The sequence below is a fragment of the Rhinopithecus roxellana genome, chromosome 15 (assembly GCF_007565055.1).
Source record: "Rhinopithecus roxellana isolate Shanxi Qingling chromosome 15, ASM756505v1, whole genome shotgun sequence".
Lineage (NCBI taxonomy): Eukaryota > Metazoa > Chordata > Mammalia > Primates > Cercopithecidae > Rhinopithecus > Rhinopithecus roxellana.
In genome coordinates this window covers 46074822-46098256 of record NC_044563.1, presented here as the reverse complement: position 1 = coordinate 46098256, position 23435 = coordinate 46074822, and the positions used below count along the sequence as shown (strand labels likewise).

At 39.3% G+C, this 23435-nt stretch overlaps 1 protein-coding gene across 12 annotated transcripts in view; it reads right to left on the bottom strand.

Moving 5' to 3' along the window:
* The window catches only part of SYTL2 (synaptotagmin like 2), a 122508-nt gene that overhangs the window by 25676 nt on the left and 73397 nt on the right, over positions 1-23435 (bottom strand). For 4 of the 12 annotated variants that reach the window (XM_030917996.1, XM_030917985.1, XM_030917986.1 and 1 more), the window contains 5 exons: positions 17914-17995; positions 16856-16970; positions 13958-14761; positions 4424-8356; positions 1489-1590 (listed from right to left, as the gene is read on the bottom strand). In XM_030917996.1, the coding sequence (XP_030773856.1) occupies positions 1489-1590; positions 4424-8356; positions 13958-14761; positions 16856-16970; positions 17914-17995 (5036 nt within the window). Of the gene's footprint in view, positions 1-1488; positions 1591-4423; positions 8357-13957; positions 14762-16855; positions 16971-17913; positions 17996-23435 lie in introns of those variants that run through there. The other 8 variants (XM_030917993.1, XM_030917994.1, XM_030917987.1 and 5 more) reach the window with 6 other exon arrangements.

Genomic DNA, 23435 nt, shown 5'->3' with positions numbered 1-23435 from the left:
TTTGGAAGGAAGCGTGCAGGAATACCCGTCAGCTGATGGTGATTTTTTTTTTAACCCTATACATTCCTGAGTACTTTAAAGCTGCACCATGGAAATAGCCCCATGTTTCACAGGCAAGAGGTATGCTAAATTGGACAATTGTTCTGAGTTTTGTTTTGTTTTGTTTTTTTCTTTTTCTCAGGGCCCATCACCAACATAAGAAAGAACAATCACGGCTGTCCAACAAAGGATTCGACTCGCCTTCTCTGGAAGCATTCAGGCAGATATGGGGGTTGGCCGCCTGTTGAGGAGGCTTTAGAGGGAATTCCTGCACTGGGGGGGGAGGTTAAAACGGGTGATTTTTAAGATCCCTTCTAACCCTGAGATTCCAAGATCCTTGGGATAGTTAGGACTACATTCCAAATTGAGAATACTGTCTTCAAATCCCTGGGAATCTGTGAATTTTAGGAAATGTTTGGTGGAGTGGCTTTTTCTTTTCTTTTTTTCCTTCTTGAATTCTGACTTTTTATTCTTAATTACAAATGCACAAAAAATATTCTAAACATAACAATGGCCAATTATCAATCATATGAGTTTGGCAGTGGTTAACTTTTCACTTGATAATTTTTCTTATGACCATCTGCAATCCTAGAGGTGGATTTTAGCTTGAAAATAGCAAGAACAAAACCCCAAGAAGTCATGGTTTTAGTCCATTTGTCTAGCACACAACTCTCTTGATATATTATGCTTTCTGTTAGTACTCAAGAAATCCTTCACCATTAAAGCAGCTGCCAGTGGGGAATAGTGTACCTAAAGTCTTTCATGTTAAGTAGTTTTGGGCTTATAGTTCCAGTATCTAAAAGAAATGTGAACAGAATAGAAGGGATAAAAGAGAAAGGAAAGTCCTTGAAGCCAGGGACTAATTCAACTCCGTATCATGCAAAATTCACTGGACATCCAACGCCGTCATATATAATGTGGTCCCTTCATAAATGTTCTTGATAACAGCCTGTTAATTTTGAGTCCCAGATCTTCTGTGTAATACTAAACAAGTCATTTCACATTTCTGAGCTTCATTTTCCTCATCCTTAAATTTGGATAACAATAATCACCTCTCATAGGGTTGCTTGTGCTGGTTGAATAAAAATTATTAGGTACATTTTGGCAAATGATATTCAATAAATGTTAGTTATGACTATTTTCACTAATCCTACTAGCTACCACAATCCTTTCAAACTTAGTGTACTTGAGAAACACTTAAACTGGGATTCTTCAATTAAAGGAAACCTAGTGTTTTAGTAACCAAATGTAATATATTATTTTATAAGCAAAGTTCCAGCCACTTTAGGTTGAGCCTCTTCAGCGCACTTTGGAAAGGTTATTTTCATCTGTTAACGGCCCCCATTACGGGTTGTAGTGCACAACAGCATGCAGTGAGGCTACAGGAGAGCACATAGGCATTTTTAAGCTTAGATGGGGCAGGAACAGTGAGGCAAACTTTATTCTCACTTGATGAATCTGATGAAATGTCTTCTAGACTTTTGGAAGGCATTTTCCTAGCGGCACTCCTTTCCAAAGTTTTCAAAACAGGACTGGGTTCTTCTTCTGAACCTGTTATAAAACAAAATCGATGAACACTGCACAATACCAAAAAAAAAAAAAAAACCCTCTAACATATGGACATAGAAATGGTAGGTTGGAAAGAGACATTATGCTATGAGTTTCTCTACTTTAAGAAGCACTTATTTCACAGAAAAAAATAAAATTTCTCCACTAATATGCTCTTAAAAATAATTTACTGGTCAAGAAATATTTGCAAATGTAAACCATACAGAAACAAGATTACTACATTAATAGAAATGTGATCTCTCAGTTGTTTACTCTTATTTTAGACATATGATTTGTCCTATGCCAGACATTGACTCTTCCCATTTAACATTCTAGCTTTTGAAGACAGCCATGAAATACTTTCTAGGAGCATTAATAAAATTAATTCAAAACTGTGGAAGGCAGGATTCAGATGTTTAACATCTGTGTATAATTGGGTACACATATGAGTGCATTCTCCAGATCGAAGGTTGTAGACTTTCTGGGTTTCATGATCTAGTATAATTTCCAATGAAATGTTAGGAAATAACACGGGAGGGAGGCCTCTATCATTTACTAATGCCATTATTTTATAAAAAGAATGGCTCCATCATGAATAAGCCTAAGTACTGACATTTATTACTGTTGTATTCTCAGTGCCTAGAACAGTGGCTGGAAATAAACACTTCAAAATATTTGCTGAATCAATGAGTGATTCGATTAAGCAATCTATCAATTTAAGAACCACTTCTCTAGACAATAATTTCCTGAAATACATTCCAGTTCTGCCTGGTACATTCCATGGCAAATGGATTCTAGACGAATTAGATTTGATGTTCTCTGTTCAAATTTGAAACGTTCCTTACTGCAGACCTTCTCTGTGCATAATGGCCCATCATTTCCAAAAGTATTTGACTACTGAACCTTTCATTTTTCCCAAAGGAGCATATTGAGGTATTGCTTAGTTAAGAGCTCAGTCACAAGTCAAATGTGTTAGCTTGCTCCCCCAAATTACAGTACCCTTCTAGTAGGTTTCTCTTCATTTTTCACCCCACCCCTACTGCAATTTGTTTTAAAATAGTAACTTAGGTTAGAGTATATAAACCTAAATTAAAATCATGACTATATCATTTTATACTTAATTGGCTTGTAATTCTAAAATGTCTCCTCTGGACTCTGTTTAGGTAATTTTTTTTTTCTTTTCTTTTTTGAGATGAAGTCTCACTTTGTAGCCCAGGCTGGAGTACAGTGGCATGATCTTGGCTCACTGCAAGCTCCGCCTCCCGGGTTCACGCTATTCTCCTGCCTCAGCCTCCCAAGTAGCTGGGACTACAGCTGCTGCCACCAGGCCTGGCTAATTTTTTGTATTTTTTAGTAGAGATGGGGTTTCACTGTGTTAGCCAGGATGGTCTCGATCTCCTGACCTCATGATCCGCCCGCCTCAGCCTCCCAAAGTGCTGGGATTACAGGTATGAGCCACCGCGCCCGGCCTAGGTGACTATTTAACGTTGCTTTTTTAGATAGGCTTTTTACTATTCAGTCAGTTAGGCTGGGATACACATTAGATGATAGTCTCTAACATAATTGCAAATTTGCAGGTGCTCCTCCTCCTGTGGCTCAGTTTACACTAGCAACTCATGGGCAGTTTAATAAGAGCCTACTTCAACAAGTTTAATATGCTGGCTTTATTCTTGTATATGTCTGGTTTTAGAGACTGATATTTCAATTTCTTTTTTTTTTTTTAACAACAAAATTTGTTAGAGGGGCTTCAACTTGACTGAATAGGATTAAAGGTGGATTCTTTGGTCGGTATTCAAGAAGAAACCCTATAGCTACTTATAAAATAATCCACACCTCCAAGTAAACGACTCAGTAAAGCTTATCTATTTTCACTGGAACTAAAGGGAGCTAAACAAATGACAAATTCTACTAAACTACAAGGAAGGCAATCAACACCAGTTGTGCAACTTTGGTTAAAATGTCCCAGCCAGAAAACATTCTCTATCATTTCATCATTTTAATCAGGTAGCTTCTCATTCCTATTTGCTCTGGGGTTTCTCTGCTAAAATGTCCACATGTTGATTAAAGAGGAAACTGAGACAAGCCCTATGTTTTACAGCCTGGCCACCAAAACCAGTGCTCCCGCATCCATGTAGATGAATGTGGAGATCGATTCAGATCATCAACTTAGGCTGGAGCAAAAGAAATGTACCTGGCCAGGCAATGCCCTTAGGTGGCATCAGGTGAGTCATCTGGCCAAAGTCATACTCTAGAAAGGGAAGATTGTACAGATAATTGAAAATGAGAGGGAGAAAGTGGCAACAAAAACACCACAGCACAAGGTATCTGAGGGAAGGAAAGTTCCAGCCTTGTATTTTGTCCCTGGTATTTAGCCACCACTGTGGTAAGATATTGCTCCTAAATGGGAAATTTGTGCCCATCTGTGGCACTTTCTTGCCACAAATCTTACTAGACTTCTATAAAGATTGCCAATTAAGGAAGAAATTCTAAATATTTCCAGGAGGAAAACTAGCTTAAATGTAGTAAAGATACTTTCTAAACTGAAAAAGTTATTTAAAAAGTATTTTTTGAAACCTAAAAATTCTATAGGTAGATTAATGACAAGTCAACTCAGACTCTGAAACAGCCTTATAGGAAAGCTGTTTTATGTAATGCATTTGATTAAAAAATATAAATAATTTTTTTAATTAAGAAAGGCTCAGGAACACAGAAGTGGTAAGAAGAATTTAGCACCATTTAAGAATATCAAATTAATCCCAATTAAAAAAATATCATCCTTTACATCAGCATTCCATAAAGCAGACTCATTGTGAGTTAAAAATTTTTAAATGCTCACTGGAAGGATGTCTCCAGCTCTCTGCATTAGAACTGGTGTTTCCATCTGAAAACTCGGACTCAGAGAAACCTTCTTTTTCTTCCTCTTTCTCTTGTTTCTTATATGGCGATGCTAGAATAAATTCAACTTTACTTGTTTTTGTAGAGTTTTCTTTGTTCATCAGGAGAGGAATGGGTTGCCTATTTCTGGACACACTAATTGCTTCAGAAGCCCCTCCAAAGCCAGGTTCCTGAAAAGTCCCTTGTTGCCCTGCAACCCCACTTTCACTGTCCCTGTCCTCTGGGGGGTTTACAGTTTTAATGGTCCCTATTTCATGAGCCACATAAAGTTGTGGGGTTCTAGGGATCTCAACTCCACTTTTGGAACCACAAAAATCTACCAATAAATCAGTCACATGTGCGTCTCCTCCCAACATTTTATCACATTGGTTGACTTGAGATTCCAAACTACTACTTTTAGCCTTCATTTCAGAGGTCTGTGAGACTGCCCTGTAAAAATGGGGCACTGCCCCTAAGAACCTGGTCTGCTCTGACTGTGAGGACTCCTTCTTGTGCATTTCTTCTCTCACTGACACCTGGGGCTGATAAGGAGGAGCTTCAGTTATTTCTTTAAGAAGTTTCTCGAAACCAGCATCAAAAGCACTCTCAGTTATTAATGGAGCCTCGGCTTTTTCTACTGTTTCTTTTAATTCCTCAGGATGGAATTCAGAAGTGGCTTGCCTGGGCTCCTTTGTACTACCTATTAACTTTGATGCAGAAAGATTCCCTGTATTGCTTTCATATTTTAAGGGGAAGGTTTCAGTTGCTTCCTTCAGTAGTTTTTCTAAGCCAGCAATGAATTCGAGGGACTCTGATTTGGGTTGAATAATTGTTTCCCTCACAATTTCTTCCACTTCCTGAGGTAGGCCTTTGCCATATTGAGCAACAGTGGAACCAAATGAGCTAAGTGTCTGGTCTGATAGAAACATTTGAGCAGCTAAATAAGATCCAAGTTCATGAGTTTTATCAGGAACTACATTGGAGGAATAAAAATCCTTCCTGTCTGGAACTATGGTGTCCATCATAGTCCATGATGATATCACTCCTGGGGGATTTAGGGGGCTACCTACTGCCTGTACTGCTTCAGGAAATTCTGGGTTCACTTCTCCAGGACGTACTTCCCTTCCAGCTGGATAACTTAACCATACTTCTCTATACAGCTTCTGTAATGCAGCATTTACATCATTCAATACAGGTCTGGGTGGAAGAATGACTTTCTCTACAGTCTCTGAAATTTCCGTTTGAGAAGGCTGTGCCCTGGCCTGGGGAACAAGATGAGCATCTTGGGGAAAAAGCATATCTTGGGGAGGGTTGGCCACATCCCCAAAAGAACCCTTTCTGGAAAGATGGGAAGTTGGATCCAATGGATAAGAATCTTCTGCAGCCATCTGAATCAAATTCTCTGTGTTTAGCTGGCACTCACCACTTTCAGCTTTCTTGGGGAGAGCTGTATTTCCAAAAGTTTCATCTCTTGCTGGAAAAGGAGCTAGTATTTCTCTCTTATCAACTGAAGTATTGTGACTCTGTTCTATCCCTTTTCCAAAAAATCTTCCCTCTTCCGGCTTAGAGTTGGTTCCAGGGATAACGGGCGCCAACTTGGTTTGCAAGGGAGAGGGTGAAGTTCCAGTTGCTTCCTTCAGGAGTTTGTCTAGACTAGCAGTCAAAGAGTTCCGTTTAACCTTTGGAGGAACTACTGTTTTGTCAACATGCTCATTAATGATCTTCTCAGGTCCTTTGACTTCTTCCTCAGTATCAGCAAAATCTGTTTTTTGATGCCATGTCCTATTTTCAGAAACACTTGGTTCAAGCACTTGTTTTCCATGAACTTTTCCACCACAGGGTTGAACTGCTGGTGTTGAGGCTTCTGAAAGCAGTTTCTGCAAGCTGTCATTAAAAGTGTCTTTGTAGTCTTTAGACAAAACATTGGTTTTTACTATGGATTCTTGAATCTCTTGGTCTGAGTAATCCTTTTCTTCCTTAAACACTGGAGTAACAATCCCTTCCATATTCTTTTCCACGTTTTCCTTTGATGACTCATTTCCTCGCAACTGATGAGTATACTTTCTAAGCGGACTCAAAGGAAATGTGGTTTCATCTGGTAGCACCTGGAGTATGCCCTTTGAATTTAATTTCTCCATTTCCTCTCTTGCCATAACTTTTTTTGGGCTTAGAAGCACCTCTGCTTCATGGGTATTTTTACCTGATAATTTAATGTCACTTAATTCCTTGTGTTTCTGCCTATTAAAAGGCACAGAATTTTTTTGGCTTGCTGTGGTAATATTCTTGTCATTATTCTTACTGTTTAAATTAGCTTCTAAGTCCCAAAACTTTCTCAAATTCTCAAACTGAGAGGGATTATAGACCTGTTCCGCATTGGGTTCATCCATTCTTTCTTTTAGGGACATAACTTTAAAGTTGGCATTTGATTCACGAACTAGAGGTCTGTCTTTCTCCAAAGCAACATGTCGTTCACTCCCAACATTTGAGGGACGTTGCAGTGCTGGCAAAGTAATGTTTCTTCTAGAAGGCAAACTGTCTGCCATTGGTGATCTTTTTATAGGCTCATTTTTCTTATTCTGAAACAGAGACACTTTATCTGATTCCTCAGCTGAAAGATAGTTTCTGGATGGACCTGATATTTGTGGCTTGGTCTCTTTAGATTTATTTGAGGAATAAGAATTGGAGAGCTGGGATGCTTGATCATCCTCATCTAGGACCACTCGTTTGGGAATGACCTGATTATATTCACTCTGGTCTGTAGATAAACTGTTCATGGATGATATACCCTGTGACTTCTGTACAGGCTCATATGCTTTAGCAGAAGGTTGTTCCTGGCTACATGAAGATGTGGGTTCTTTATGAGTTATCTTAGCAGCAGCTTTCTCCCCTTCCCAAAAGGATATTCTGTCACTCACTCTTTTGTATTTCTCTCTCTGCACTTGGTTCTTGGGAACCTCACCAGCTTCTTGCTGGAAATGGACCTCAGGCTTCTTCCAAGGAGAGCTGTTGTTGGCAACCCCAGGTGTTGACTTAATATTCTCTGGCTCTAAGGAAGCTTTCAGGATATAGGTATTTCCTCCTTTGCTCTTTCTCTCTGCTTTCATGTTATCTTTCAAACCTGGTTCTTTGACAATTGTTGAAGAGTCAAAATTCACTTCTGAGTGTCCTCTATTTTCTTCACGAGCGTGAAACTTGGGTTCTTCTTCACCCAAGTTGCCAATACTATTAGTGTTGCATGGAACTTGGTTTTCTGCATCAGATTCCTTGGGAATACTGTAGGAATAGTTCCTTTTTGGAGGAGACACCCCGTTCCCTTTTCCTATGCTTTTTGAATCTTGGCTATAGTCCATATTTTTGCTCCTTTGACTTGGGGTGCCATAGCTTTCAAATGGCAATATACATGGGCCTTCCTTTGGGGCGCCTTGTTGGGACAAATTCATGAATTTGGATTTGATATTCACATTAGCATCTTGGCAACTTTCAGAAACCAGCATATCTCCCTCTACTTGGAATGTTGAATCAGATCTCACAGGCTTTGATTCAATTTTGCTGGATGATAGGGTCTTCGAGCCATTTTCTTTTAAAGTAGTGTCATCTGTCACCAAGTCAATAGCAACCTGTGATTTTGAGTCTGTTTTTTCTTTGGACTCTATTCCTCGGGGATGTTGGAGGAATGACTTATTGTCATCTGAATAAGAACTTCGGTTAAACCAGTCTAGAACTTTAAATATGGAATCATCAGTTGACTTCTTTATCTCAGTGGCATACGGACTAGAATGTGAAGATGTCTTAGCTTTCAGAGCCGAGAGAGGAGGGGGCTTACCTTGCTGATGGTCTCTAGAACTGCCACCTGGCACCTGAGACGGCTCAGGCTCAACACAATGAGACAGTTCATCTGCAACATAGAAATACTTTTCTAAATAAGAAAAGAACATGCTTAAAGAACTGTTAATCATTCACATAATCTTCTTTATAAAAGCACTTTGTATTTGCACTTTCTATACCACTAGCTGTTTATAACAGCATTTTTCAGGGGTTAAAATGTAAGTTGTCCTAATTAAGGTATTCTACCAAAGGCGCCCTATGATAGTAAAGCAAAGGAATTGCAGAAACCAGGAAGTACAGGGTACAGACCTAACTGAAAAATTTCTTTGAAGTTCCTGGTTTATTTTAAAAATACATGTTAATTTTGCATTCTGTTTCATGTCACATTTTATTTTATTATTATTTGTTGAAATGGAGTCTCACTCTGCTGCCTAGGCCAGAGTGCAGTGGCAGGATCTCGGCTCACTGCAACCTCCTCCTCCCAGGTTCAAGCGATTCTTCTGCCTCAGCCTCCCAAATAACTGGGATTACCGACACGCACCACCAGTTCCAGCTAATTTTTGTATTTTTAGTAGAGATGGGGTTTCACCATATTGGCCAGGTTGGTCTCGAACTCCTGACCTCGTGATCCGCCCACCTCAGCTTCCCAAAGTGCTGGGATTACAGTCGTGAGCCACCACACCCAGCTCCATGTTACATTTTAAATGTTAATTTTCTCTTACTCTTAAATCTTTGTATAAAACTAACACTCCAGGAAGATACGCCATGCCGATTTTATGACTTCACCTATCCCCTGGCACATATCATAAACTCTGGAGGAGGCCTAAATCCAGGTTTGAGAAGCACAGACTTAAATGATTTCAGGAGTTAGAAAAATAACTTTTAAATAAGAATAAACAAGGAATTTTATCCACAATATTTAAATGGGACAATGAGGATATTTCCATTCCTGGGCCTTATTCCTTATGTATTGAATGAGAAGAATTTCTGGAGATTGGGCACAGTAATCTTTACTAACAGCTATTCTAGTGACTGTTTTGCATACTGGAGTTTAAGAACTGTGTTTTCAAACCAACAAAGATCAAAAAGACAAAGAAGGGCATTACATAATGGTAAAGGAATCAACGCAACAAGGAGTGCTAACTATCCTAAATATGTATGCACCCGATACAGGAGCACTCAGATTCATAAAGCAAGTTCTTAGAGACCTACAAAGAGACTTAGACTCCCACACAATAATAGTGGGAGACTTTAACACCCAACTGTGATACTGAAAATTAACAAGGATATTCAGGATTTGAACCAAGCTCTGGACCAAGTGGACCTAATAGACATCTACAGAACTCTCCACCCCAAATCAACAGAATACACATTCTTCTCGGCACCACATCGCACTTATTCTAAAATTGACCACATAATTGGAAGTAAAACAGTCCTCAGCAAATGCAAAAGAATGGAAATCATAACAAACAGTCTCTCAGGCCACAGTGCAATCAAATTAGAACTCAGGATTAAGAAACTCACTCTAAGCTGCACAACTAAATGGAGACTGAACAACTTGCTCCTGAATGACTAATGGGTAAACAACAAAATGAAGGCAGAAATAAATAAGTTCTTTGAAACCAATGAGAATAAAGACACAGCATTCCCAAATCTCTGGGACACAGCTAATGCAGTGTTTAGAGGGAAATTTATAGCACTAAATGCCCACAGGAGAAAGTGGGAAAGATCTAAAATTGACACCCTAACATCACATTTAGAATAACTGGAAAAGCAAAAGCAAACAAATTCAAAAGCTAGCAGAAGACAAGAAATAACTAAAATGAGAGCAGAACTGAAGGAGATAGAGACATGAAAAACCCTTCAAAAAATCAATGAATCCAGGAGCAGGTTCAGGTTTTTTGAAAAGATCAACAAAATAGATAGACCATTAGCCAGACTAATAAGAAAAGAGAGAAGAATCAAATAGACACAATAAAAAATGATAAAGGGGATATCACCACTGGTCCCACAGAAATACAAACCACCATCAGAGAATACTATAAACACCTCTATGCAAATAAACTAGAAAATGTAGAAGAAATGGATACATTCCTGGACACGCACACCCTCCCAAGACTAAACCAGGAAGACATTGAATCCCTGAATAGACCAATAACAAGTTCAGAAATGAAGGCAGCAATTAATAGCCTACCAACCAAAAAAAGCCCAGGACCAGATGGATTCACAGCCGAATTCTACCAGAGGTATAAAGAGAAGCTGGTACCATTCCTTCCAAAACTATCCCAAAAAATAGAAAAAGAAGGACTCCTCCCTAATTCATTTTGTGACGCCAACATCAACCTGATACCAAAACCTGGCAGAAACAACACAAAAAAAGAAAATTTCAGACCAATATCCCTGATGAACATTGATGCAAAAATTCTCAATAAAATACTGGGAAACTGAATCCAGCAGCACATCAAAAAGCTTATCCACCATGATCAAGTGGGCTTCATCCCTGGGATGCAAGGCTGCTTCAACATATGCAAATCAATAAATGTAATCCATTACATAAACAGAACCAATAACAAAAATCACATGATTATCTCAATAGATGCAGAAAAGGCCTTCGAAAAAATTCAACAGCCCTTCTTGCTAAAAACTCTCAATAAACTAGGTATCAGTGGAATGTATCTCAAAATAATAAAAGCTATTTATGACAAACCCATAGCCAATATCACACTGAATGGGCAAAAGCTGGAAGCATTCTCTTTGAAAGCCGGCACAAGACAAGGATGCCCTCTCTCACCACTCCTATTCAACATAGTATTGGAAGTTCTGGCCAGGACAGTCAGGCAAGAGAAAGAAATAAACTGTATTCAAAGAGGAAGAGGGGATGTCAAATTGTCTCTTTTTGCAGATGACATGATTGTATATTTAGAAAACCTCATCGTTTCAGCCCAAAATCTCCTTAAGCTGATAAGCAACTTCAGCAAAGTCTCAGGATACCAAATCAATGTGCACAAAACACAAGCATTCCTATATACCAATAATAGAAAGCCAAATCATGAGTGAACTCCCATTCACAATTGCTACAAAGAGAATAAAATACTTAAGAATACAATTTACAAGGGATGTGAAGGAGCTCTTCAAGAAGAACTACAAACCACTGCTCAAGATATTAAGAGAGGACACAAACAAATGGAAAAACATTCCATGCCCGTGGATAGGAAGAATCAGTATCATGAAAACGGCCATACTGCCCAAAGTATTTTATAGATTCAATGCTAGCCCCATCAAGCTACCACTGACTTTCACCACAGAATTAGAAAAAACTTTAAATTTCATATGGAACCAAAAAAAAGGTTACATAGCCAACACATTCCTACACAAAAAGAACAAAGCTGGAGGCATCATGCTACCTGACTTCAAACTATACTACAAGGCTACTGTAACCAAAACAGCATGGTACTGGTACCAAAACAGAGATATAGACCAATGGGACAGAAAAGAGGTCTCAGAAATAATGCCACACATCTACAACAATCTGACCTTTGACAAACCTGACAAAAACAAGAAATGGGGAAAGGATTCCCTATTTAATAAATGGTGTTGGGAAAACTGGCTAGCTATATGCAGAAAACTGAAACTGGATCCCTTCCTTACACCTTATACAAAAATTAACTCAACATGGATTAAAGACTTAAACATAAGGCCTAAAACCACAAAAACCCTAGAAGAAAACCTAGGCAGTACCACTTAGGATATAGGCATAGGCAAAGACTTCACGACTAAAACACCAAAAGCAATGGCAACAAAAGTCAAAATTGACAAACAGGATCTAATTAAACTAAAGCGCTTCTGCACAGCAAAAGAAACTATCATCAGAGTGAACAGGCAACCTACAGAATGGGAGAAAAATTTTGCAATCTATCCATCTGACAAAGGGCTAATATTCAGAATCTACAAGGAATTTAAACAAATGTACAAGAAAAAAAACAACCCCATCGAAAAGTAGGCGAAGGATATGAACAGACACTTCTCAAAAGAAGACATTTATGTGGCCAACAAACATGAGAAAAATCTCATTATCACTGATCATTACAGAAATGCCAATCAAAACCACAATGAGATACCATCTCACGCCAGTTAGAATGTCAATCATTAAAAAGTCAGAAAACAACCAATGCTGGAGAGGACATGGAGAAATAGGAACGCTTTTACATTGTTGGTGGGAGTGTAAATTAGTTCAACCATTGTGGAAGACAGTGTGGTGATTCCTCAAGGATCTAGAACCAGAAATACCATTTCACCAAGCAATCCCATTACTGGGTATATACCTAAAATATTATAAATCATTCTACTATAAAGACACATGCACATGTGTGTTTACTGCAGCACTGTTCACAATAGTAGAGACTTGGAATCAACCCAAATGTCTATCAATGTTAGACTGGAAAAAGAAAATGTGGTACATATACAGCATGGAATACTATGCCACCACAGAAAAGGATGAGTTCATGTTCTTTGCAGGGACATGGATGAAGCTGGAAACCATCATTCTCAGCAAACTATCACAAGAAGAGAAAACCAAACACCACATGTTCTCACTCATAAGTGGAAGTTCAACAATGAGAACACACGGACACAAGGAGGGAAACATCACACACCAGGGCCTGTTGGGATGTGGCGGGCTAGGGGAGGGACTGCATTAGGAGAAATACCTAATGTAGGTGATGGGTTGATGGGTGCAGCAAACCACCATGGCACGCGTATACCTTGTAACAAACCTGCACGTTCTTCACATGTATCCCAGAACTTAAAGTATATTTTTTAAAAAATTTAAAAAAAAACAAACTTGATCGTTGCTATTGTGAATTATCCTGACTATAAAGAAACTATAATAGGGTCGGATGCAGGCTTATTGAAGATGGCAGAGGGTACACAGCATGGCTTTTTCTACTGTTTCTGTTTTTCTAAAAAAACATAAGAAATTATGATCATAAAACATTATGATTACTTCATGATCATATAGATGTAAAAGTAATTTGAGTCATCCCCTGAGAGTGGCAAGACCTTCAAGACAAGGCTAGTTAGCAGGGAAAAGCAGTACCCTCCTTGCCTCTCAACTCATACTAGCTGAAAAAGAAAGTGCCTTTAGAGCTTTTAAAGCCTAAGAACAAATGGCTGGAGGCCTGAGCAGGCCAAAGTCTGACACTTTTGCATAGTAAGGCCTCAAAGTCTAGTTTTCCATCCTTTGACACTAAGAAAGTGAAGGTTCTCTTGAGATTACAAAAGAAACCAAAGTTTGCTAAAATTGTAATTAATAAATTTGCATTAGGTGAGTAATAATATATTTACCCTGTACCAAGGTATTAGCTAATGAAAGTAATTCTTTCTTGCTCTATTCCACCTTGATTTAACTAAAAACATTGTCATTTGTTTAAATAATTGATATGGTTATATATATATTAGGGTAAAGCATAATGGGCCAGAAACTGTGCTATCCTGGTTACTTTTAGTTATTGGTGATTGAGAAATAAATAAGAGGTATAAACATTTCCAGTGGCATCTGTCTGAACTGTAGATGGAATGCCTAGAAGGTTAAATTGGGCTTCTATAGGACTAGCTGGCCTGGGCATTGCAAGCCCACTGAGTTTTTATAATCTAGTAGTGACAACTCTCTTACCAGCAGGGCTTCTGGGTAATACAGATTCAAGTCTTGTTAATTCTGATGATTTATCTTTGTGTTCACTGATGGTTGGTGAATTCTCCATGGACTGTGGTCTTGTAGCTAAAACTTCTGAATGAGAATGGAGCCCATTAATTGGAAAAGAACCAGAAGTCACTGGCTGATGTGTTTCACTTTTTGATACATTTGGGCTTGAGGCTGATTGATGAAAAAGCAAAGACCTTCCGTATTGAGAAGGCTTAGGGTCACTCTGAAACTCTTCTGTGTCCCCTGCATCTTCTGTTCCATTTTTCAACCTGTCAGATTCTAAAACACTAAATTCTCCTACTTCCCGGCCATGGATTAGCCCAGGACTCTGTGGAAGCTCATCCTTCACTGCAGAGAATCTCACATGCTTTAATGGCTCCAGGGAGTTTGGGGAAGAGTTGTCTTCTAAAGAATGCTCCTTCTCAGAAATTCTCTCATGGATGGTTAGGCCAGGTGACACAATTTTGCTTTTGGGTTCAAAGTTGTGATTATAACGAAGGGTTTCTGAGTCTGTGCTACTGGAACTGGAGTTGCGCTTGAGGATCCCTCTCGGAGCCCCTCTCGCTTTCAGGGAGTCTGTCCTTTGTCTAGGAAAAGACTGGTTATCATCTTTGTTTAAATCAGTTGATTTGTAGATCATCTTCCTGGCTTTGGGGATTGGAGCTTTGATTTGGGACCCATTTGAAAGGCCTGGCACAGTCTGCTTTGATTTCTCTAACTTTTGGATTGAAGTATCTGTGATAGTTGACTTTTCTTTTGACTCTGACAATTCATCTGAAAATTAAAACACAGTAAGTGATATATCATATGGAGAGTAATACATAATTTAAAATACCTGTCATAAACTTAACCTACACTTAGTAAAACTATTAAAATATTAAAGACAGTAAAGTAGGTAGCATAAGTACAGGCCTAATGTGAAAAGCCTTTAAAAATTCATGTATTGGAGCACAGAGGACTTTTAAGGCACTGAAACTACTCTATGATACTACAGTGGTGGCCACACACTATTACACATTTGTCAAAACCCACAGAATGTACAACGCTAAGAGTGAATGCCGATGTAAACGATGTACTTTGGGTGACAGTGATGTCTCAGTGTGGTTCATCAGTTGTAACAAATGCACCATTCTCATGGGGAATGTTGATAATGAGGGAGGTTATGCCTGTGTAGGGAGAGGGTGTATATGGAAAATGTCTGTATCTTTTGCTCAATATTGTGAACCTAAAACTGCTCTAAAAAATAACATCTATTTGAAAAATCATGTATACACTTCATTGCACTGTACATTTAAGATTACTGTGCTTTATACGGTTTGTGATATTTTATACCCAATACAGAAAGTATTTTTAGGAATGAAAAGAAAATTTCTCAAAAGAGGCTTAAAGAAAAACATAGAAGTCACTTAAATTCACCTGCAGAAATCAGAAAAGGAAATTCAATTAAAATAAAAATAAAACCCCATTACCTAAAACAAAATTTATTTTTGTCAAAAAGTTAAAAACAGGCCAAGCGCAGTGGTTCACACCTGTAATCCCAGTACATTGGGAAGCCAAGATGGGTGGATCACTTGAGTCCAGGAGTTTGAGACCAGCCTGGCCAAAAGGGTGAAACCTCATCTCTACTAAAAATACAAAAATTAGGCAGGCATGATAGTGCAAGCCTGTAGTCCCAGCTACTCAGGAGGCTGAGGCACAGGAAGCCCTTGAACCCAGGAGGCAGAGGTTGCAGTGAGCGGAGATTGCACCACTGCACTCCAGCCTGGGCAACAGAGTGGGACTCCATTGCCAAAAAAAAAAAAAAAAAAAAAGTTAAAAACAAACATCTAATATGTTCCAGTGATTTTTTTTCTATAAAATATTTTATGTAATACAAAACATGCCCAATGGAAAGTATGTTAATATTCAAACATGCTAGTTGAAAACCCCAACTCCACTGTTCGTTAATTTTCTACCCCTAACCACTCTTTAATGCTTGTGGAATCTTCTTCAAGTTGCTTTTGAGGAGATTTGAAATGTTTAGCATTTCCTTTTAATGGTATGTAAAAATGATAATATTCCATAGCAGGCTGACTTACATCAATTAAGCCACAAACATGATCAAACGCTGGTGGGCTGTTGGGCTGAGAATTACAGATTAGAAGATCATAACATTGTCAACAGGATTTTTCTTCTTGAGGCAAGCCCTTTTAAACAGAACTTTGTGGCCGGGTGCGGTGGCTCAAGCCTGTAATCCCAGGCTTGGATTACTTTGGGAGGCCGAGACGGGCGAATCACGAGGTCAGGAGATCGAAACCATCCTGGCTAACACGGTGAAACCCCGTCTCTACTAAAAATACAAAAAAAAGCTGGGCGAGGTGGCGGGCGCCTGTAGTCCCAGCTACTCGGGAGGCTGAGGCAGGAGAATGGCGTGTACCCGGGAGGCGGAGCTTGTAGTGAGCTGAGATCCGGCCACTGCACTCCAGCCTGGGGGCAGAGCAAGACTCTGTCTCAAAAAAAAAAAAAAAAAAAAAAAAAAAAAAACAGAACTTTGTGGGCACACAGTAGGCATCCAAAAAATACTATTAAGTGGAAGACTGAATGTCTTGGGTCAAAAAATCTCCCAATTTACTGATGAGGGAATCCAAGACACGATGGAGGTCACATAACAAGTTGCAGCTCTGGGACTGAAATGTGTGAGCTATCAGTTTCTAAAATTTCTGCTTCCTCTCCCTCAGGAAGGAAACCAACAAGCATAGTAAAATAAGAAAACCATCAGGACTTTTCACTTTCTCTTGGAAGTTATTTGAGTGAAAGGAACTCTGAGAATTTCCCTTTGTCCACAGATAACGAAGATAAAAATATCAAGTTCATAAAAATAATATTTACCCTCTTTTGAAGTCTGAAATAAACCAGTTCTTCCATTTTTTGACTGTTCATTTTTAGTTTGTTGTGACGAGTGACCTTCTGGCAACTTGGAGCTATTAAATGGATTCTTCCTCTGCTGGGGACAAATATTGTTTATTAAACTTATTTTAAATGTCATGACAGCAACTCAGTGTTGGCAAATGCCTATTATCTTCAATTTTGATAGTTTTATCCCATAAACTCCATTATTTGGCATGTTTGAAAAACAGTTGTCCTGATTAATCTGCTTAGCACAGAATTACCACATATGCCATATAAAAATTATATAAAATATATGCAAACCCAGAGTCCTACAAACTTAGCTCAGAATCAGGCACTTAAATCAAAATCCCACATTTTACAGGTGGAAAAACTTGGCCCTGGATATAGCAAAGACCAGATCAAGGTCAAAGGAAACTTGGGTCTGTAATCAGGTCAAAGTCCCACCAGTGCTGCTTCTACCATGCCAGATTCTCAGTCTGCTAGATCACAGCTGTACAAAATACAACTGTAACTGTAATTGACCTTTCCTAAAGATTTTGAAGACATTTTAGGTATCTTGAAGTGCTTCACAGTCATTATTATTATTGTCAATTCTAATGATAAAAATGGTATCAATAGAGGTTTTAAAAATTAATATAGGACTCAATAACAATGTTTACTGTCTACAGTTTTATAAATTAGCAATTCTCTCCCAGAAGCAGATCTCTAACAGAGATTTAGGAAGCTATGCATAGGAATATAGGATAAGGACTGACATGGAACTAACAAGCCTTATTCCAAATGCTAAAAAGCAGCAGCAGCACCAAATAGCTTTAGACTTTTTACCCTCTAGGGCAAGAAATCTGGGTCTTCAGCAATGCAGTGACCAATCCACCTTTTCCACCATGAGAGTGACTTCTTAAACTAAATAGTAAAAATTACCTGTGTTTGGTACCAAAAAACTGTTCTACAAAATTCTCTTTGTGGTGCTTTGACACAATGAGGAAAAATGGCATTCCTAACAAATACGAGATTTTCAAAATCTGGGCTCAATCTACCTTCTCTGGAGACACATTTGGTTTCTTTGTATTTTCCTGGGACATATCAATCACAGTGGAAGCTGGATTTACCACACTGGAACTGCAAAAGAAACAATAATTCAGAGAATAAAACCTCACCTTTTGAGGAATCATAAATTACGTCTCTGAAGAGGAAAGTTATCAGCAGGCTAGGAGAAGAAGCTGGTGAGGAGGAATAAGAAGGATTCTCTAGAGAATGATTCCCTATCCCAGGGACAGGACAGCGCCAGAGTGAGGGTAAGGCAAGACTGAGTGGACACAAGTGAGGTGGGCAGGCTCCCTCCAGAACCACCACGCCCTTGGCTATTGAGTGAAAAGAGCAAAAGAGGGTCATGGAGGCCCTGGCTGTGGAGAGGAACAACCTGCTCAGACTTCCTGCTCCAGTGGCCTTGCCTCAGGCACAGGAGGTGAAGTCGCTATTGGCTGAAGCCTTCGTGTCCTGTTACACCACCAGTTCTCTCAGTGGCATCACAGAGTCAGGAGCTGGGAAAATACCTTAGTTTGTGGAGGTTGGGGGAAGATTCCTGCTTTTCCCCACGAAGCAAGGAACCAAAGTCCTGGAGAGGAGAGGAGTAATTTGCCCCCAAGGCCACAGAACCTCAACCAAGATTATTGTCACTAAAACCATGGGCTAGATGTTCCTGCAGCCTCATTTCTTTTCTTTATCTCTGTACTTCAATTGCTATTTTTACACAATTACTCCCAAGGAAAGGTTGAGCTCTTGAGGAAGTCATTCTTCCTTTCATTACTCTCCTCATTGTTCCAGAAAGGCATTATAGCAGATGAGCAGAAGGATATAAAATACAACCTGATTACATAGAGGCAAGAAAGGGGGAAACAGAGAATGGGAGGGAAAGGGGAGGGAACAGAATAGGAATGTATAATGGAGCCAGAATTAAGGCTAATAGACACATTACAGGAGTCCTCCATTCCTGTAATAGGTGTGCACAAACTTGAATCAAGCTATCTAGCAACAGAAGTGAAAAAAGAAACCTAGTCACTGATATAATTCAGTCTCTATACAATAAAAACAACCAATAGCTCAGAACCAGAAAGCAATTTCTATTGAGTGTCATTTTTAGAAGCCAGTGGGTGATATGAGGAACAACATCCCTATCGCCGATGCTATGCTCAGTTTCTCAGAGTGTTCTGCATAATCTTCCTTAGTAAATAAAGCAGTCACATAATCAGAAGACCTGAGTCAAGTGCTGATGGTTGGGGGTCTCTATGGCACACCCATCTTTTCCCACCATCTTACTCCATTCCCCTTCCCACTCACCAAGCCCAAAGGATAAGCAAAATGTCTATATCCTTCTCCCTCTGCTCCCTGGAATTCCAGTTCCTGTGCCTCCAGGCCACCAGCCTCAACAGCCCATATTGCATATCAGTCCCTACCTCCTAGAGATGAGGTCTCTCCCTTACTGAGCTGTATCTAGCTATGTATTTCATGTCTACTATGTAACCTGTTCTGTGTATACATATCTTACCTTGCATAGTAAAGTGGGAGATCCCTCAAGAGTATCTCAAACATCTTTCTATCCCCTGCAGTGCCTTGCACAGTGCCTGGTACATAACTGGTGAATGGCTAAATAAATGAAGGCCAATTGAGCCCATGTCAGGAGAAGTAGCCACAGATAGTAGGCAGGAGACTGGCTTTTTTTTTTAATCCACAATATTTGCCAAACTACGGTGAGGCAGATTATTTAGGTATTAAACAAAATGCCTGTTTGTGCTATTCAGAAAGAAAAAGAGAGGAAGAAACAAAACAGTCAGAACACATGGTCAGACACTAAAATACTAGAAACACAGGATATATTGGGTTACCTTGTGGTTGGGATAGGAACAAATTGGGATGAGGGTGAGATACTCAGTTAAAGTTTACAGTCTGCTTAACAGGAAAAAGTTAAAACAAGAGTCTTATTGCCTCAAATTTTGTCTGAAAATGCAGCTACTTCCTAGTAGCTTTGTTTCTCTCAAGGGATACTATAATATTTTGCTTGTCTGTCTTTTATTGGGCAATCAGTACCGCAACCATCTTATTCTCAATTGATCTTTGCATCATCTCTATGAGTTATCTATCATTTTATCTATCATTCTCTCCATCTCACTTATGAAAAAACTGAGGTTCACAGAGGTTAAGTAACCTGCTTGATGTCACAAAATGGGGAAAAGAGAGCTGGGGATTTGAACTCAGGTGTGTCTGACTCCAAAGACAATCATGGTAATAGTTAGGCTATACTGCCTCTGGTTTCTTGCATTAAAGCAGTGGTTTGTGGCAACAGGACTGGAGGCAAGTCTGGGAGATTCTTCCCTCCTGGGGACTCCCACATCTGTCTCCTCTTTTCTACCTCTACTGATACCTCCTTTATTTGTGTCAACCCTATTGGCCTGACATCTGGCTTCCTGACTCCCAAGTTCCACTCTCCTACACCATTCTACATTCTACCACTATGCTGGGATGGTCCAAAATGCAACTTTAATGGTGTCTTTCTTCTGTTCCTTACCTTTGCAGGATCCTCAAGACCTGTGGAATGAAGTCTGAACTCCTCAGCAAGGTACTGGAGACCATCCACCATCTGCCCCAATACACTTTCCTATTCTTCCTTTCTGTTGACCCTTCATGCCAAACAAAATGGTCAATCTACTTACTGCCTGAGAAACTCACCTGACTTTGCTATTTCCACTTAATCTATTCCCCAGTCCCTCCCTGTAAGTGTTTTCTTTTTGCTTTCTTTGTCTACCCAAATCGTCCCTATCCTCTTCATATGCAGTCCAAATCTTACCTCTTGTATCAGCCAGGCTAGGAGTATGTCTCTCTTGCCTCAGTTATTGCAGCACATTTCATTGGCACTTTGAATTAGGAATTTCCTTTCTTCCTGGCACTATTTGCTATCATTTGGTCATATTTTCATAAATAGGTGCATTATTTTTCCTAAGAGAATACAGAATAGAGCCAGATACTGTGTCTTCTGTTTCTTAGAATTCCTCTCAGAGGGTAGCAGACTGTGTCCTGAATATAAAAGATACTCAATACATTCCACATGATAAGATTTTTGAACTATGAAGCAAGCCAAATTCCACACCCTGTGTTCTGTAACTTTCTTCCCTCAGGCACTCTTCAAAAAAGGACCTGCAACATTAGAAGCAGCACTAAGACAGAATTAGTTTACTTTGTTAAGGGTGCCCCTCCTAAAAGCATCTTCATTCTAATACAAGTCTTTGAAATCTTAACTAAAAAGAATAAATAACATCAGGTACTGTGGAAGGGCCACTGGGGGAAGAAGTTTTACAGCTGTCTTAAAATTATACCACACAGGCAGCTGCCTGGTATATCCAGCCACAAAGTGCTTCTATGCACGTGCAGTCATTTAAAAAAGTTTTTTTAACCTTCACCAGTCATTCTCTCGAAAACAGTTAAAAATAATAGCAGATAAGCCTTTTTCTGAGGTTTTCTTTTTTGGTTTAAATGTTGTTTACAGAACCAGAAACAAATTCTACAAGTGTTGTTGACTTGTTTTTTGTTGTTTTAATCTCTCCCTTTGTACTGTGAGTTCCTTGAGGGCTCAAGCTGTGTCTCATCCCCAGCACCCAGAACTGTGCTGGATGTGTTGGCACTTAATGAAGCATGAACAAATGAGCGAACAAATGAGCAAACAAATGAAAAGACGGCTTAGGGATGGAGTGAGGGAAGCAAATTAGAAAACATCTTATGTGAAGCCCTTCAAGTCAGTATTTCTTTAAGTAAAATATTATTTGTGAGTATACACAGTTCTCCAGTGTTCCCACAGTTCAGGCTACAGAGTTATTGAACGCAGATATAAAAGTATGAGGCATTTTTATGTCACAGTGAAACTATTCTTACTTCAACTGATATGAGTAAATCTGAGATCTTATAGGATTAAGAAGAATTATTTTAAGAGCTCAATATAAATGACTTTGTAGGCCAGGCCTCCAAGAAATGAAATCTTCACATTACTAGATTTGCTATCAATCCCAGGAAAAAGTATCAGATACATTATCTCAGATTGACTCATCTCTACCCTGCCTTTGGGAGCAAGCTAGGTACCTTACACTCGTCTTAATACTAGGGGTAAACGCAATAGTTAATCCTTCTGGGAGAGGGAAATTAATATCTACTAAAGACTTTCAGGAAAAAGAGCATTGTGCTGGAAAACTAAGAGCTAAAGATGTGTCTGTAATTGATTGGTTCTTTTCAACAGAGGGTAAGAAGGAGACTGGTGTCAGAAGCATCCCTAAGGCACAGGCAATGAAGCACAAAGACTTACCAAATAGTGTTTTAATTCTACCAAAAACAAAGTTAGGTGGAAATGCATAGTTTTGCTTGCAAGGAAATTTATCATTTTCTTGCCATTTTACAGGTAAGTGCCCAGAAGAAAGCCTGTCAATGCCATGGACTGAAATACCACAGTGAAGGGTTTATCTTGTTCTCCCTGAACTCATTTGGGAGACATTCTCTAGAGATGTTTGATTACTAGACATTACAAACCTGTGCAGCAGCCAAGCGCCCTTACAAGCCAAGGAGGAGGTGTGGCCACACAGAGGTTTATAGGCTACCTCCTGCTGTCTAGCTCTCCATCTTGAATGCTCTTCTGTCACAGCTATGCAAATCTGAGACGGCCCTCAAATTCTCCTCTATTTTTCTATAATCTCCAGGGCTCATGGGGACACTTCTGAAGTGAGAGCTTCTTAGTAAAACCAGAACAAGCCTACTTTGATAGTCAGAAAACATTACATCTCATTTATGGACAGGGTTCTGACCTTCATGGGATGAGTCTTCATTCTGTACTCCCTACCTAGGCTCAGCCATGTCCTGTGGATTACTGTGTACATATTCAACTGTTATTTTCTGTTGTTGGGGGCGCAAAATGTGCTATCAGCATATGGTTCATGGACCAGTGCCCATCCATGAACTGTTTGTCACTGGTTCATAATGAGATAAGTACAGAAATGGAGGCTATGTGCTGAAGAACTATTTATAGCAAACATGATCAGTGGGCTTATCTTTGCATGCCACTGTTGTTTTCTGTATTTCATTTTTCTAGTATTCATTCTCATTATATTTTACAAAAGATATCAATCTGTGATGATTAGAAATAAAAACTTTAAAATGAAGCAAAACTAGTCCTTTACTACAAAGGGTTTATGAAGTGCTGGTCCAACCAACAATGCCCACCTGAAAAGTCTGTAACCAGAACTAGAAATGTGAGCATTCAGCGTTTTCCTTTTGCTACTCCAGAACAAGCCTTATTTTCTTCTCCTCTGCTCATAAACCTCTCTGCTTCCCTGTGCTCCAGGTGCAAACAAAGGTGAGTTCAGAAAGAATGCAGGCAGCTGCCAATGCTTGACTACATGCTGGGTATCCACAGTGTTTTACTTCTTCATGTGTGAAGTAAAATTCTGTGACCCCACAGAATTGTGCCCACAACAGAAAGAAAGATGTTGCAACAGAGCGTATTAGCAAAACTCCAGAAACTACAATA